The sequence below is a fragment of the Helianthus annuus genome, chromosome 8 (genome assembly GCF_002127325.2).
Source record: "Helianthus annuus cultivar XRQ/B chromosome 8, HanXRQr2.0-SUNRISE, whole genome shotgun sequence".
Taxonomy (NCBI): Eukaryota; Viridiplantae; Streptophyta; class Magnoliopsida; order Asterales; family Asteraceae; genus Helianthus; species Helianthus annuus.
This window is the reverse complement of record NC_035440.2, coordinates 112,480,239-112,497,861: the sequence shown is the minus strand read 5'-3', so window position 1 is coordinate 112,497,861 and position 17,623 is coordinate 112,480,239. Positions and strand designations below refer to the sequence as shown.

The following is a 17,623-nucleotide window of genomic DNA, read 5'->3' as shown; positions in this document are numbered from 1 at the left end:
TACCTGGATATCACAGAATAATGAAAAGAATGATAGTTAAATCTGGTTCACAAGAAACACAAAGTTTTCCAACCTCATTGTGCATGTATTTGAATTTTACTATTTTAGTATGGAAAATTATTGTCATAGGAATTAGGAAAGGACACGTTTAAATTTCAAATTATTGGCGCACTCACTTGATTTCCACGTAACTCCAAGTCTACAACAACTTAAATTGAATTTTGAGAATTAAAATTAAAAAAGTATAAAGCTTGACTTTTTATACCCCTATGACTGGCAAGCAACTCGACGTGATAAGATAACTATTTAAATTAATTATATTATAAAGATTTCTATAGGTGCCATTACTTTTTTTAAGCTGTAAAGTAATTTCATTACTATTGGACCACAGTAGCAAGATATTAGTAGTTGCTACTTACTACGACACATGTAAAATTATACTCACAAATCAATAAATGGTGAAATTATAACTATCATTACTCGTAATGATTAATTGATTATAATAACAAAACAAATTTGTCATTTTAGTTTATGGGGTTCGGTCATATTAGTCACTTTAGTCTGAAAAGTTGATTCGCATTTATGTCCTTAGGCTGGAGGGTGTGGTTGGAGCTCTTTAAGGGCTTTATCAGGCCACGTAAACGCCACCTAGGATTCACCTCAGCCATGGGGCTTTATCACGCCCCCTTTAACTTGCATGGTGTGGATGGAGCCACCTATTAAACAAATTTTAAAAAAAAAAATTCATTGGGTGAAATGACATGGGCCCCACCTGATAAAGCCCTTCAAGCTCGTTATCATGATGGAGCCTATCAATGGCGCCCCTTCTTAAAATGATGGGTGTGGGTGTATAGCGCCGGGGGGCGCTATAGAGTGTGAGGTGGCGAGGGTGGCGCCCCCACACCCTCCGGCCTTATAGTTTGTAATTTTTTGTAATTTTCGTTCAACCACATACTCCATCCGCTTTATAGCATGCGTACACATAAGATATAAACTAAATTGCATAACTCAACCTTTATGTTATACTCAAAGTGCACTTCATACATTTCACTATGAAATCGGCAAAACTCAACCTTTATGTTCATGTTTTGTTACATCCTTACCACTAGCGTCGTTTATTTTCTTGGTTAACTGTGTTAGTGGTAAAGGTATAGGATGAAAATAAACGGCGTTAGTGGTAAAGGTTATAGGATGTAACAAAACATGAACATAGAGGTTGGGTTTTGCCGATTTCATAGTGAAAAGTATGAAGTGCAGTTTGGGTATAATATAAAGGTTGATTTATGCAATTTAGTCTCAGATATATCTTGAAGCTAGGATGTAAGTCGGTAAACATATGTTAATTGCATGTATCATAGCTTATTTTTTTATGTATGAAAATCACCTGCTATATAGAGGTTGAGAAGGAGTTTTTATGGTTTGATAATGAGACCACTCCTATTGGTGCCTTTTTTGAGTAGTGTCATGGCTTTTTGATTAAAAAAAATAAAAAAGCAAACAAAATCCACAACCTGGTCGTGCTTGTGACCCCAAGGTTGCAACCCAACTTAGAGCCACTTGTCACCCTTTTATTGGTTGTATTTATTATTATTATTATTTCCTTTTTTTCTTTTAAATCATTTAGTTTGTATATAATTAGATTATTAATAATAACTTATAAAATTTCAATGTTTTTAAAAATTTAAAACCACAGTCTTGTTTAGTTTTTTTTTTTTTGTGAACATTCGTATATAAATTTTATTAAAAAAATATTTTTTAACAAAAAAAGGTATTTTTTAAAGTTTTTTTAATTATGTATTTGAGCATATCTGGCAAAAATTTTCCGATGATGAATAATTATGTAATTTCTATCTTATGTACTTGTACTTTTACCTTGTATCACGCTTGTAACTTAAATTATCTATCTAATTAAGTATGTTTGATGAACGTGAATATTTTTTATTAGCTTTAATAAAAAAATTGTATTTAAAATAATATTTTTTTAAATAAGCATTTTTATTATTTATAATAAATTTATAGAATAAATTAAAACTTAAATCATATTTGTTAGTAAAAAATGTTGGGTTGGGTTGGGTCACTAATGGGTGTAAAAGGTTGAGTTAGGTTAGGTTGTGTAGGTGGAAGAGAGAGAAATACATATTTTATTGTAAGGTTGGGTTGGGTTAGGTTGGGTCACTTATAAAAGTTAATAAGTCATAAGTTAAAAGCAATCCCAAACATCCCATAAAATGGCATTTTACGTTTTATATAAATAAAATAAAAGGATAAGCAAAAGAATAAATTAATATAGAGTTATAAGGAAGGTCAAATTTCACGATATGGGAAAGTCGGAAAGAGCATGATAGAAAATGATATAATTAATAATTAATAATGCAATAATTATTTATTTGTCAAATTGTGTTTGGACATATATACACTACTTGTTTTATTCTTTTAACGTTTATCACTATGCTTTTCTAGTCCCCATCTCTATTTTCCTTCCATTTGTCGCTACAATATATCTCATCAATAGATTTTAAGTGTTATTTTTTAAGTATAGCACTTTATTAGACATGCAACGTTATTATTATTAGAGTAAATTACATTATGTGTCCTTTATAAGTATATCAGGAATTATGAAATGTGCCCTTTAAAAGATTTAATTTCAGTTTATGTTCAAAATCACTATGTCATGTAACACTTTATATGTTTTAGGGCTAACCCAGTTAAAAAACTCAGTTAACCAATATAATTAAGGGTAAAACGATCCATTCACATCTTTGACTCTAAAACTCCTATTTGACTTATATCCCTCTGTGACAACTGGCACCAAACCGGTAATTTCCGTACACTTTAATTATTGCTTGATGATTACAATTATGTGCTTTAATGTCAACATTATCTGATTACATAGGTGAATTTTATGCACGTTTTATACTACAAAAATTACATTATGCAATAATGAACTACGTTGCGTCAGAAATACTAGTAAACTCACACTTGGAGAACTTGGCATAGAGTTGATTTCCCTGGAGTAGCTCAAGAACCAAACGTAGATGTTGCGCGTGTTCAGATTTCGAATTGGAATAAATCAAGACATCGTCGATGAACACGATGACGAAACGGTCTAGAAATGGCTTACACACGCGATTCATCAGATCCATGAAAACCGCGGGTGCGTTGGTTAAACCAAAAGGCATGACAACAAATTCATAATGGCCATAACGAGTTCGAAATGCGGTTTTGGGGATGTCTTCCTCTTGAATGCGCAACTGATGATAACCTGAGCGTAGATCGATCTTCGAGAAACACTTAGCACCTTGTAGCTGATCAAACAAATCGTCGATGCGAGGTAGAGGGTAACGGTTCTTAATGGTTAGCTTATTCAATTCCCGATAGTCGATGCACATCCTGAACGACCCATCCTTCTTTTTAACGAAAAGGACTGGCCCAAGGAGAGGTGCTCTGGCGAATAAAGCCTTTTTCCAGTAACTCCTGGAGCTGGTTCGAGAGTTCCCGCATTTCAGATGGAGCGAGTCGATAAGGAGCTTTGGCCACGGGGTTAGCTCCAGGAATGAGGTCGATACGAAAGTCGATATCACGACCTGGCGGTAGTCCAGGAAGATCGTCAGGGAACACCTGAGGAAATTCACGGACCACTGGAACGTCTTTGACTTCAGCCTTCTTTTTCTTTTCCTTCTCCGCTACTACAATGTTGGCCAAGAAAGCTCTGTATTCCTTGCGGAGATACTTGCTAGCTTGGACACACGACATGAGCTTAAGACCTTTCGAAGCGGTTTCACCGTACACACATAATAAATCACCATTCGCGAGCGAGAATCGAATCATTTTATCAAAGCACACAACTTCAGCATGGTTTTCGCGAAGAAAGTCCATGCCTATTATGATGTCGAAACTTCCGAGTTGCATCGGAATGAGGTCGATTGGGAAGATGTGATTGTTGAGCTCGAGAGTACAATCGCGGAGAACAGAATTAACGGCGACAGTTCTTCCAGTAGCGACTTCAACTTCGAAGGACGAGGGGAGATAAGAGCGCTTACGACTAAAGAGCTTCTCGAATTCAAACGACACAAAGCTGTTATCGGCTCCAGTATCAAACAAACATGATGCATAAATACCATTCACAAGGAACGTACCATTAACCACGTTGTTGTCAGCCTGGGCTTGACGAGCGTTGATGTTGAAGGTTCTGGCATGGGCTGCTTGTTGTTGCTGCTGAGGTTGTTGCTGCTGCTGCTGGGGCTCTTGTTTCACAGCCTTGTTTGGGCACATGTTTGCAAAATGGTTAGGGTCACCACATGCAAAGCAGACTCGAGCATTGACCGCGGGTGCTTGAGCTGCGTGTTGGCCTTGAGGGGCTGGGAGTAGAGCTTGATAAGCAGTGGCTTGAACTGGGGCTTGACGAGGACCATAGCGACAATTGGCATTGAAATGACCGTAGAGGTTGCAATGAGCACAGAAACGACAGGCAAGTCCCACCGGATGATGATATGAGCATGTCGGGCAGAGCGGGTGGGGACCTGTGTAAGCGCGCTTTGCTGGCGATGCATTGGTCACTGGTGTTGGTCGATGATGAGATTGCTGTTGAGCCGGTACGGCTTGTAAAGGAGCAGCAGTTGTAGCGACAGCACAGTTTTTGTTGCTGGAGCTGTTGTTGTTGTGCTTCTTCTTGCGACATGATGACTTAGATGGTTGAGCAGTGGTGGTGTCGGCTGTTGGTGCAGTAGTAGCTTGATGTGGAGACTTGGAGGGCTTATCCCAGAAACCAGCTTTTACTCGCTTGTCATTGATCTCGGCGGCGAGCAAGTAAGTTTCCTCGATCGATGAGGTTTTCGCGGCGTGAACAAAATCGGCTACACAATCGAGTAGAGCTCGAATGTACTTCTTGATGGCCATGTCTGGCGTCTTGACTTGATCGAGACAGATAATGCTAAGCTGCTTAAAGCGAGCAGTCAAGGCAGCGTTGTCTCCGTCCTTCTGCTTGATGTTCCAAAACTCGTCCTCCAGCTTTTGGCGTTCATGGGGAGGGCAGAATTCGTCCATCATGATGGCTTTTAGCTCTTCCCAAGTCAGCTCATAAGTTGCATCATTCCCGCGTTTGTTTCGTTCGACCATCCACCAGTCTAGAGCTCGAGACTGGAAGACGCCGGTTGCATTTAGGGTACGGGGATTTTCAGGACAGCCGCTTTGGCGCAGGGTGACTTCGATCGAATCAACCCATTGAAACATGGTGGTAGGGCCATCTTCTCCGGTAAACTCTTTTGGTCCGCATGCCTTGAACTGTTTGAAGCTGAAAACAGTCTTGTTAGCATCTTTAGGAGCTTCAGTTCGCGACTCCTTGTGGTTTGCACTTTGTAACGCATTTAGTCCCCAATTTTTTTCAAAAATACATGGATGGTCCCTCTGGTTTGCACTTTGTAACGCATTAGTCCCTAACTTGGACATGCTAAAACCTTTAGATTGTTGGTTGGGAACTAAATGCGTTACAAAGTGCAAACCATAGGGACCATCTGTGTACTTTTGGAAAGTTAGGGACCAAATCCAAAATTTTGATAAACCACAGAAACCATCCGTGTACTCAACATAATATTTGAATAAACGTTTTAGGGGGTTGGGTGCATTAAAAACTAATAATGCCGCAAAGGCGACTTTTTACCTATTTGACCCTTTACATTTTCATTTGACCCGTTTGAGATAATAGTCATAATACACAACCCAAATCACCATCCGTAAGTTTTAATGTAACATGTACCTGATTGTATATGTACAACTGTTGTCATGTGTTCATCAAGTGAACTTAGTGCAATCCCATGGTTCTGTTTCTTCAAAACATTAAACTCCCTTCTTGCATTTTCACCACGAATAACTGCATGAAAACAAACAAACTTAATTCTTAGTCAAAGTTGAACCGTATTATTTGTGATTGATCTGATAAAATGAATACGTAAGAAGAATGAAATTTATGAAATGAACTCTTACATGACTGCAATGTCACAATTCCAAACTTCAACTCATGAAAATCAACAAGAACTCGACCACCAAGGAAACGGTTATCGAGTTCACGAGTACTTCCTAGAACTTCTTGTCTCAAATTCTCCAATGCATCAACCTATATATGCCCACATAATTCCACCAATAAAACAAACATGCAAATTATTGAATTATTTGGTTTTCTATATATTTTTATTATTATTATTTTCTTAACTGGTTTTCATTGTCTGAAATTAACAGATTTAATCCTTGATAATCTGATTATTTAGGGGTCAAATAATTGGTTTTGAAAGATCAGTTGCAGACCAGCTACAACAAAACCGATTGTCTAAGGGTGAAACAAAATTACATGGTCACCCCTTTTAACTAATTTAAGAGACTTTAAATCCCAAATAATTTCTTGAATAATCTTACATGGTCACCCCTTTTAACTAATTTAAGAGACTTTAAATCCCAAATAACTTCTTGAATAATCTAAAAATGTTAAAATTCTAAAAAACCTAGAAGTGTAGAGGCAAAAGGTGATAGTTACTAAACAGGGTCACAAAGTCCTATTTTATAGGCAAATCCTATTATATTTACACATAGATATTATTTCACAAAACCTTCATATTGTCATTTACCTATTAATTTCTATATAGTTTAAATTTTGTCAAACACTCAAACAACATATTATTACAATGTCACTTCATAAAATATAAAAGACTGTCGTTTTAATCTTGAAACTTCTTTGAAGCACAACAATTGTTCAAATAAAAATGGCATATACATATTTTCAAAACTAAGAGCTTTATATGAAATTTTACATGTGGAACATGACACACCAACTGATATATTTAACTATATCAAAAAAAAAAGAAAAAATAAACCTTTATTCTTTTTTAAATCATATATTACATAAAGAATAATGTCAACCATCTTTGTGATATACTGCTTCATCATAAATAAGTTTTCTAAAACCAAAATTAGAGAGAAGCCATTTAAGGGTAAAAATGGCACAACAAAGAATTAAACGGGTCAACTATATTATGTGATTAAACTGTGACTATTCCAATCTTGTCTTAAAGATATAGTTAAAAAGGCTAAAAATTATATAAATACATGAAATTTTCAATTCAAAAATCCTCATTTTCAAAGTTTGCGTTTGGCCCATAAAGAGCCTTGACAATTTGGTTCTGATTGTTAAATATCAAATAGCCACTCTCAAAACACACATCCAAACACTTTAAAAGCTGACCTGTCCTCGGAAAAACAATTTTGTAAATCCAACTTGGTACATTTGCGTGGGTACTCGATGCTGCTGCAGAATAGCAACCGATGTACTCAATGGATCCATACACATAACATTCGTCGATAAAAGGCAGCCAAACCTGATAATTCATTAACACATTATAATTTGAAAGACAACCAACATAATGACATAATATAAATAAAATGATAATATATGAACAAGTTTTATTTTGTACCGGCTAGCAAATTCTTGATGTGTGAAGCGTAACGGGTATCTTGATTTTGATATTTGCATTACCTCCATAACTTGGCTACATTTAAGTTGTTCCCATACGATGTCGCTTTCGTAGATTCCAGGAAGTTTTTTGGTATTTGGTTTTATGCATCGAATGAAGTGTTGCTTTGAATTCTCCATTTGGTTGATTAATTTGGACAAGTGATCCTACAAACATCCAGATAAGCAACAAATTATATTTGAAATGAGTAAATAAGATATTATTAGTCTTTTGAAAGGGTAAATGTAGCATTATAAAATTTAGAGTAAAATGTCATTTTCATCCCTGAGGTTTGGCAAGTTTTTCGACTATGGTCCAAAGGTTTGTGTTTCTGCATCTGGATCCAAAAGGTTAGAAATCTTGCCATTTTCATCCGGCTCGTTAACTCTATCCATTTTTCTCTGTTAAGTCAGGGGTATTTTCGTCTTTTTTATTTAGTAAGGTTTTTTGAATACTTGTACATAAAGTGAAAAACACCAAATTGCCCTTTAAGTTAACAAAAAGACGAAAATGCCCCTGACTTAACCGAGAAAAATGGATGGAGTTAACTAGCCGGATGAAAATGGCAAGATTTCAAACCTTTTGGATCTAGATGCAGAAAAACATACCTTTCATCCAAAACTAGCCAAACCTCAGGGACGAAAATAGCAATTTACTCAAAAATTTATAAAGAAATATGAAAGTTAGAACTTTTAAAATGATAATATATGAAATTAACCCATCAAAGCATTCACGAATGGGAATGGCGAGTCAACCCACTCTATTTTGACCCGTTACCCAACCCATTAATTTTGCCACCTATAATCTCACGGGGTCAAATTTAAAAAAGGGAACTTTACCATGAACTTTGACCCAACACTTTGACCTGCTGCTTGGACCTGGTTCATCACACCAGAGGCCGAACCCGAAAGGTTCAAGGGTTTCTTACAAGATGACAAAAGTTGGATGGTATCAAACTGTAATTTATCACTGTCCTTTTCCAACAACCCTGAAGCATCATATTGAACCTGTACACATTCCATTACTTGGTCACATAAGCAACAAACATACAAAAATAATTATCAAACGTGCGCATGACAATAGTAACAATGAAGAACCTCTCGCGCATAGTGGCGAACCCTGAAAGCTCCTTCTTCACAGCTAATACAAAGATTATAACTTAGGTGTTGTTTAATCTTTTCGGTGAATGTCGTATCTGTGGCTATGGAGGAATTTGAACACTCATTGAGCATTGATATTATCCCCATTGGTTTCTACAAAAATCAAATTATGTGAAACAAAAAGTTAATAAATAAATTAAAAACACATTCCTTGTATCTTATGACGATAAATAAACAAAACGAATACCTTCTCAAACAGATCCAAACACTCTTGGTTGTCTTCAAACTCTACTTTTTTCCAGTGGATTCCTTCTAATTCGTACTCCTAATAATTATACTAGAAACGATTAATATCCCTTCAAGACTAACATGAACTAAAACATTATCATAATTACTAGTAAAATTTATTAAAGAAAAGGGCAAAGTGCAAGTAATAAAATAAAGAGTAAAATGCCATTTTCGTCCCTAAGGTTTGGCCAATTTTGCGACTTTCGTCCAAAGGTTTGTTTTTTTGCATCTGGATCCAAAAAGGTTGAAATCTTGTCATTTTCATCCGGCTCGTTAACTCCATCCATTTTTTCTCCGTTAAGTCAGAGGTATTTCCGTCTTTTTTGTTCACTTAAAGGGCAATTCGGTCTTTTTCACTTTATTTAAAAAGACCGAATTTCCCTTTAAGTGAACAAAAAAGACGGAAATACCCTTGACTTAACGGAGAAAAATGAATGGAGTTAACGAGACGGATGAAAATAGCAAGATTTCAAACCTTTTGGATCCAAATGCGGAAAAACAAACCTTTGGACAAAAGTCATAAAATCTCAGGGACGAAAATGACATTTTACTCTAAAATAAAAAAGAACTTGATACTTGTTTTACGATTTTAGCAATCAACTTTAAATTAAGAGCGAAATAGAATTTAATAGCTATTTTAAAAATATTTTTTTTAAGAAATCAATCATCTATTCAAGCTGCAGGCATGGTATTAATCGGTGCGACACCAGCAATTTACAAGTAAAATATTAAACAGACGGTTTCATGCAGTTAGCCTGTATTGAAAATATTTAAACATAAGATTCCATGAAATAAGTTATGATACAATTTGTATCCAACTATCCATATATATATATAATTATACCTCTTGTTCAAGCTTACAAAGATGGCGAATGAAGTGCTGCTGCAGTCTCTCATCAGCGTAGTTTATAAACAACTGCTGTAAGCTATTTCTCTGAAAATAAAGTAATGTTCATATGACAGGGTACAGTTGAAATGTTGTATTATAAATAACTGTTATTTATTAATATTAGAAAAAGTGTACCTGCAATGACTCAAATCCGTACGTGTCTAATATGCTTATGGCGTGTCGAGTATGTTGTGTGTTTCCTTTAAGTGATGTATTAACTTCTTCAATGAGCCAATTAAACAGGCTCTCATAAACAAAATTTGCCAATGTGTTTCTTTTGTCAGTTGCCTATATAATAAAGAATAAATTGACATGTTACATTATTCAAAATTTAATTATTATATATTTATATAAAAAAAGCGAAGTTGATGTACCTGCTGCAATGTCAATGGTTCGGTCATATTATGAGCTCTGTTGGTAGATAACACCATCATGAGGTCATCCATCTTGCAGCCCATTAACCTAGCAGCACTTCGACTCGCTTCAAATATACAAAAAAGAAAAAGATACTATATAAATTTACAAATTAATATTCACAGAAAGAAATCTAAAAAATTTTGAAATGAAAACTTGAATACGCGATTTAAGAGTAAAATGCCATTTTCGTCCCTGAGGTTTGGCCAATTTTTCGACTTTCGTCCAAAGGTTTGTTTTTCTGCATCTGGATCCAAAAGGTTTGAAATCTTGCCAGATGAAAATGGCAAGATTTCAAACCTTTTGGATCCAGATACGGAAAAACAAACCTTTAGGCGAAAGTTGCAAAACTAGCCAAACCTCAGGGACGAAAATGGCATTTCACTCCGTGATTTTATGATAATACTAGAATAGAGACACAAAGAAAGGTCTAAATTTTACAAATTGACCAAAACAAAATGCAATTGTAAGAATTCCAATTACAGTCAGAAGTAGGGTCAATTTATCCAAACACTAAAAAATTATTAAAAACTTTAGTTTACCTTCATCAGCCACAGGCTCAACAAGTTCTTCATCGATTGCTGCAAATGAAATATTCCCAAGCCATAGAATTGCAGCAAGCAATTCAAATATGTTTTCTTGATCCAGACCATGAATTCCAAGTGTATCAAAGGCATCCTGCTTGAAAAAAATATATCCTAATTAAATTATCATGTTTTATGTTTGAAAATAATAAGCATACGGTTTTCCTGATATTAATATTTTCAAATTACCACTAGCTTTATAAAGTTGTGGGCATCATCAACACCATTAATTTTCAAGCATCCACTCTGATTAAGAAACTTGTACTCGCTTGACATTTTTAAATTCAGCTTATCTGTAAACGAAAAATAAAATTAATAATAAGAAATATGAGTATAGTGCAGATATCAATAATACAATGTAACTTCATCAACCTTTAAGAACAGGTGGGGCCCCAGCACACATCTGATAAAATACATGGTACGACCGTTCTCCACGACATATTTGAGATACTCTTGACTGTGCAAAAAAAAAAATACTCTCACGTGTTAAACTCCAGAAATTAGAATCATAGATAGAACCCAGTATTACAAAAGCAAATACCTTTTCAAAAAGATCTGTGTGTTAAGTCACCGGTTTTGATTTTAGCATGAAAAGTTCAAATCAGTAGCCAAAGTCAGCAAGTCAAATAAAGCTTTCAGATTAATGAACATATAGCAAACTATTTGTTATATGCTTACATGTTTGGATACAAGCACCACTTATCATCCCCTCTGCACTATAATGTATATCTATTAATTTCCCCTGCCCCACAGAAAATTCCAAATTATATATGTTAGTTTCAATAATAATATCATAGCAATAAAACACTTGGAATAGAACTCACAAATCGGCTAGAATTCCAATTTCTGGAAGTCTTTGCATTCCCGAAAGCTTCCAGGATACAACTGGTTTGAATTAGTTTAGATTTCATCTCATAGTTCTGGCTTTTAACCGATGCCAGATATTGCATTGCAAACTTTGCAGTTTCTGTCTTCCCAGCTCCACTTTCGCCACTATAAAAAAACGTTACTAAGTAAAGAGAGACATAATCGGGTGTTTGGATGTGCGTTTGAGAGTGATAATCTGAATAATCAATTTTTACCATTCAAAGTACAGGATGAACTAACCTGATAATAATAGATTGATTCACACCATCTGCAATGATTATTCAGAAACAAGTATTAACATTTAAGATTAAACAATTCAGTTAAACTCTTTCATTTGTTTGTCAACAGTTCAACACACCTTTCATCATATCATTGTATGCAGCATCAGCCACAGCATATACATGAGGATTATCCAAAATCTTCTCTTTATACACCGCCACAAAATCATCTCCGTAAATATTTACATCCTTGAAGGGATTAAACGCTAATAATACAGGGCCCGCCTTACTCTACAGAAGCAAACCAACATAATTCAAATCCTAACTTTAACAATCATACGAGCAAATAACATCTAAATAACACAATCTTAAACGAATACATACATAAATTATATCGCGATTGTATCTATATTGAAGACTATGAAGAACCGATGGTTCGTTTAAATAACTAAGTTCAACAAGATCATCAACTCCATCAAGAACATCCGTATTCGCAGGTAACAACTCTCGTCTAGACACCGTAATCATCTAAACAAAGTTAACAAATACCAACACGAGTAAACCATAAGTTACCATCAAACTAGTATCATTTGTGAACAAATTATAACTTGCTAAACACTAACAGACTCACATTCCCATTCGAAACCCTAACAGTCACATCTTCACCAACCGCTGATTCGATTTTCCCTAACTCCCACCGATCGTTTCGCGACTTACACCACACTCCAAGTTTCTGTAACAAACAACTCCAAAGTTGATCAAACATTAAAAACCTAAAATTAAAAGTAAATTCAACTCAATTTACTAGTGATTTTCTTTTTTTCTTATTTTAACATTTTTATTACATTTCTAATGAAATAACCAATACTGTCAACCGAAACTGATGACGTGGCGGCAGCCGCAGCTCCGATCATCTTCTTCCGTCCAAAACCACAACCACCACCACCACCACTGCTTCTGCTGCTGCATTTAACATCTAGTTTTTCGTTGTTGTTACTTGTATCACAAGAAACAACATGCTGTACTGCAATTGTGGACCGGATCAGCCGCTTCGGGAGGCGAGCTTTGGAGATCGGTCGTGACGGTAACGCCGGCGGCAAGTCCGGTGAACTCTCGCCGGAGTTGTCTCTCAGGCGGAGAGAATCGAGCATTACTTCCAACGAACTCCGAGATGAAAGTAACATTTTATGAAGGGATTTTGATACCGGAAGCTTGAACTGGATTGAGGAAACCCTAGATTAACGAATGAAATGAAATCATTGTGGTTTGAAGTTGAATCACTGTTTTTAAACCCTAATTTAGTGATTCAGATCAATAGATTGGTGGTTGAAGTGGAGATATTTTGAATTTGTTTGAAGGAGGTAAAGTTGGTAGCTATAAAGGGAATGTCTTTTGACTCTTTGTGTACAGTGTACTTGATGACTTCAACATGGAACTGAATGTTCAGGAGTAATTTCTACTTTCAAATATGAAAAAGAAAATGAATATCGGGGTTCTGATAATACTCATACTGGTCTATACTGGTCTCGGATGTTATTCGGTCGGTGTTGAATTGTTTTGTTATGACATCGGTAGTTTACGATAAAGAAAAGTACTATTTTGAATAAAACATTTATTTTGGGATTTCTAGTGTTTATAACTTTATATATCTTTTATTGTAAATATAAATAATAGTTTAATAGAATAACGAATAGGTAAAGAAAAATATGAATTAATTTATACTATAGTAATACTTGAGCAGTATTTGAATTTTTTTTTTCAACGGCAAGGAACGATGTGCCAACCAGCGTGACATGCAGTGTTGTGGCTACGGTCGACTACTCGACCGTCGCCAGCCCGTTGGCTCTCCCACTCGTCCGGAGGCACGACAGTGGAATAATTAGTAAAACATCGCCTCCCATTAGAGACGAACCGGCGCCACCTGTATTCGTCCTTCATACCTGGATATCACAGAATAATGAAAAGAATGATAGTTAAATCTGGTTCACAAGAAACACAAAGTTTTCCAACCTCATTGTGCATGTATTTGAATTTTACTATTTTAGTATGGAAAATTATTGTCATAGGAATTAGGAAAGGACACGTTTAAATTTCAAATTATTGGCGCACTCACTTGATTTCCACGTAACTCCAAGTCTACAACAACTTAAATTGAATTTTGAGAATTAAAATTAAAAAAGTATAAAGCTTGACTTTTTATACCCCTATGACTGGCAAGCAACTCGACGTGATAAGATAACTATTTAAATTAATTATATTATAAAGATTTCTATAGGTGCCATTACTTTTTTTAAGCTGTAAAGTAATTTCATTACTATTGGACCACAGTAGCAAGATATTAGTAGTTGCTACTTACTACGACACATGTAAAATTATACTCACAAATCAATAAATGGTGAAATTATAACTATCATTACTCGTAATGATTAATTGATTATAATAACAAAACAAATTTGTCATTTTAGTTTATGGGGTTCGGTCATATTAGTCACTTTAGTCTGAAAAGTTGATTCGCATTTATGTCCTTAGGCTGGAGGGTGTGGTTGGAGCTCTTTAAGGGCTTTATCAGGCCACGTAAACGCCACCTAGGATTCACCTCAGCCATGGGGCTTTATCACGCCCCCTTTAACTTGCATGGTGTGGATGGAGCCACCTATTAAACAAATTTTAAAAAAAAAAATTCATTGGGTGAAATGACATGGGCCCCACCTGATAAAGCCCTTCAAGCTCGTTATCATGATGGAGCCTATCAATGGCGCCCCTTCTTAAAATGATGGGTGTGGGTGTATAGCGCCGGGGGGCGCTATAGAGTGTGAGGTGGCGAGGGTGGCGCCCCCACACCCTCCGGCCTTATAGTTTGTAATTTTTTGTAATTTTCGTTCAACCACATACTCCATCCGCTTTATAGCATGCGTACACATAAGATATAAACTAAATTGCATAACTCAACCTTTATGTTATACTCAAAGTGCACTTCATACATTTCACTATGAAATCGGCAAAACTCAACCTTTATGTTCATGTTTTGTTACATCCTTACCACTAGCGTCGTTTATTTTCTTGGTTAACTGTGTTAGTGGTAAAGGTATAGGATGAAAATAAACGGCGTTAGTGGTAAAGGTTATAGGATGTAACAAAACATGAACATAGAGGTTGGGTTTTGCCGATTTCATAGTGAAAAGTATGAAGTGCAGTTTGGGTATAATATAAAGGTTGATTTATGCAATTTAGTCTCAGATATATCTTGAAGCTAGGATGTAAGTCGGTAAACATATGTTAATTGCATGTATCATAGCTTATTTTTTTATGTATGAAAATCACCTGCTATATAGAGGTTGAGAAGGAGTTTTTATGGTTTGATAATGAGACCACTCCTATTGGTGCCTTTTTTGAGTAGTGTCATGGCTTTTTGATTAAAAAAAATAAAAAAGCAAACAAAATCCACAACCTGGTCGTGCTTGTGACCCCAAGGTTGCAACCCAACTTAGAGCCACTTGTCACCCTTTTATTGGTTGTATTTATTATTATTATTATTTCCTTTTTTTCTTTTAAATCATTTAGTTTGTATATAATTAGATTATTAATAATAACTTATAAAATTTCAATGTTTTTAAAAATTTAAAACCACAGTCTTGTTTAGTTTTTTTTTTTGTGAACATTCGTATATAAATTTTATTAAAAAAATATTTTTTAACAAAAAAAGGTATTTTTTAAAGTTTTTTTAATTATGTATTTGAGCATATCTGGCAAAAATTTTCCGATGATGAATAATTATGTAATTTCTATCTTATGTACTTGTACTTTTACCTTGTATCACGCTTGTAACTTAAATTATCTATCTAATTAAGTATGTTTGATGAACGTGAATATTTTTTATTAGCTTTAATAAAAAAATTGTATTTAAAATAATATTTTTTTAAATAAGCATTTTTATTATTTATAATAAATTTATAGAATAAATTAAAACTTAAATCATATTTGTTAGTAAAAAATGTTGGGTTGGGTTGGGTCACTAATGGGTGTAAAAGGTTGAGTTAGGTTAGGTTGTGTAGGTGGAAGAGAGAGAAATACATATTTTATTGTAAGGTTGGGTTGGGTTAGGTTGGGTCACTTATAAAAGTTAATAAGTCATAAGTTAAAAGCAATCCCAAACATCCCATAAAATGGCATTTTACGTTTTATATAAATAAAATAAAAGGATAAGCAAAAGAATAAATTAATATAGAGTTATAAGGAAGGTCAAATTTCACGATATGGGAAAGTCGGAAAGAGCATGATAGAAAATGATATAATTAATAATTAATAATGCAATAATTATTTATTTGTCAAATTGTGTTTGGACATATATACACTACTTGTTTTATTCTTTTAACGTTTATCACTATGCTTTTCTAGTCCCCATCTCTATTTTCCTTCCATTTGTCGCTACAATATATCTCATCAATAGATTTTAAGTGTTATTTTTTAAGTATAGCACTTTATTAGACATGCAACGTTATTATTATTAGAGTAAATTACATTATGTGTCCTTTATAAGTATATCAGGAATTATGAAATGTGCCCTTTAAAAGATTTAATTTCAGTTTATGTTCAAAATCACTATGTCATGTAACACTTTATATGTTTTAGGGCTAACCCAGTTAAAAAACTCAGTTAACCAATATAATTAAGGGTAAAACGATCCATTCACATCTTTGACTCTAAAACTCCTATTTGACTTATATCCCTCTGTGACAACTGGCACCAAACCGGTAATTTCCGTACACTTTAATTATTGCTTGATGATTACAATTATGTGCTTTAATGTCAACATTATCTGATTACATAGGTGAATTTTATGCACGTTTTATACTACAAAAATTACATTATGCAATAATGAACTACGTTGCGTCAGAAATACTAGTAAACTCACACTTGGAGAACTTGGCATAGAGTTGATTTCCCTGGAGTAGCTCAAGAACCAAACGTAGATGTTGCGCGTGTTCAGATTTCGAATTGGAATAAATCAAGACATCGTCGATGAACACGATGACGAAACGGTCTAGAAATGGCTTACACACGCGATTCATCAGATCCATGAAAACCGCGGGTGCGTTGGTTAAACCAAAAGGCATGACAACAAATTCATAATGGCCATAACGAGTTCGAAATGCGGTTTTGGGGATGTCTTCCTCTTGAATGCGCAACTGATGATAACCTGAGCGTAGATCGATCTTCGAGAAACACTTAGCACCTTGTAGCTGATCAAACAAATCGTCGATGCGAGGTAGAGGGTAACGGTTCTTAATGGTTAGCTTATTCAATTCCCGATAGTCGATGCACATCCTGAACGACCCATCCTTCTTTTTAACGAAAAGGACTGGCCCAAGGAGAGGTGCTCTGGCGAATAAAGCCTTTTTCCAGTAACTCCTGGAGCTGGTTCGAGAGTTCCCGCATTTCAGATGGAGCGAGTCGATAAGGAGCTTTGGCCACGGGGTTAGCTCCAGGAATGAGGTCGATACGAAAGTCGATATCACGACCTGGCGGTAGTCCAGGAAGATCGTCAGGGAACACCTGAGGAAATTCACGGACCACTGGAACGTCTTTGACTTCAGCCTTCTTTTTCTTTTCCTTCTCCGCTACTACAATGTTGGCCAAGAAAGCTCTGTATTCCTTGCGGAGATACTTGCTAGCTTGGACACACGACATGAGCTTAAGACCTTTCGAAGCGGTTTCACCGTACACACATAATAAATCACCATTCGCGAGCGAGAATCGAATCATTTTA

General features: G+C 35.3%; 1 protein-coding gene across 3 annotated transcripts; it reads right to left on the bottom strand.

Moving 5' to 3' along the window:
* Positions 1–562: 562 nt before the first annotated feature.
* LOC110873683 (myosin-2) lies at positions 563–13,545 on the bottom strand. 3 transcript variants are annotated; one of them, XM_022122677.2, is made up of 22 exons: positions 12,702–13,543; positions 12,488–12,589; positions 12,241–12,384; positions 11,997–12,147; positions 11,879–11,906; positions 11,596–11,764; positions 11,450–11,513; positions 11,313–11,326; positions 11,144–11,228; positions 10,961–11,064; positions 10,730–10,865; positions 10,148–10,254; positions 9,909–10,061; positions 9,729–9,818; positions 8,844–8,921; positions 8,594–8,749; positions 8,336–8,503; positions 7,458–7,663; positions 7,229–7,361; positions 5,980–6,109; positions 5,753–5,866; positions 563–716 (listed from the first exon to the last, which is right to left on the bottom strand). In XM_022122677.2, exons 1-22 carry the CDS (start codon positions 13,038–13,040, stop codon positions 661–663), a joined length of 2,727 nt encoding a protein of 908 aa, XP_021978369.1. In that variant the 5' UTR covers positions 13,041–13,543; the 3' UTR covers positions 563–660. The 3 variants fall into 3 exon arrangements, with proteins under 3 accessions (XP_021978369.1, XP_021978368.1, XP_021978370.1); XM_022122676.2 differs by lacking the exon at positions 563–716 and adding an exon at positions 5,128–5,290 and having other exon boundaries at positions 12,702–13,545; XM_022122678.2 differs by lacking the exon at positions 563–716 and having other exon boundaries at positions 5,588–5,866; positions 12,702–13,542.
* Positions 13,546–17,623: the final 4,078 nt, after the last annotated feature.

What these genes read in the sequence shown, in the direction of transcription:
- LOC110873683 (XM_022122676.2), bottom strand. Translation starts at nt 13,040, where the DNA reads ATGTTACTTTCATCTCGGAGTTCGTTGGAAGTAATGCTCGATTCTCTC. An exon ending in CATCAAGAATTTGCTAGCCG is followed by an intron (nt 7,362 to 7,457) that starts GTACAAAATAAA and finishes ATGAATTATCAG; the next exon opens with GTTTGGCTGCCTTTTATCGA. An exon ending in AGTTGTACATATACAATCAG is followed by an intron (nt 5,291 to 5,752) that starts GTACATGTTACA and finishes GACTGTTTTCAG; the next exon opens with CTTCAAACAGTTCAAGGCAT.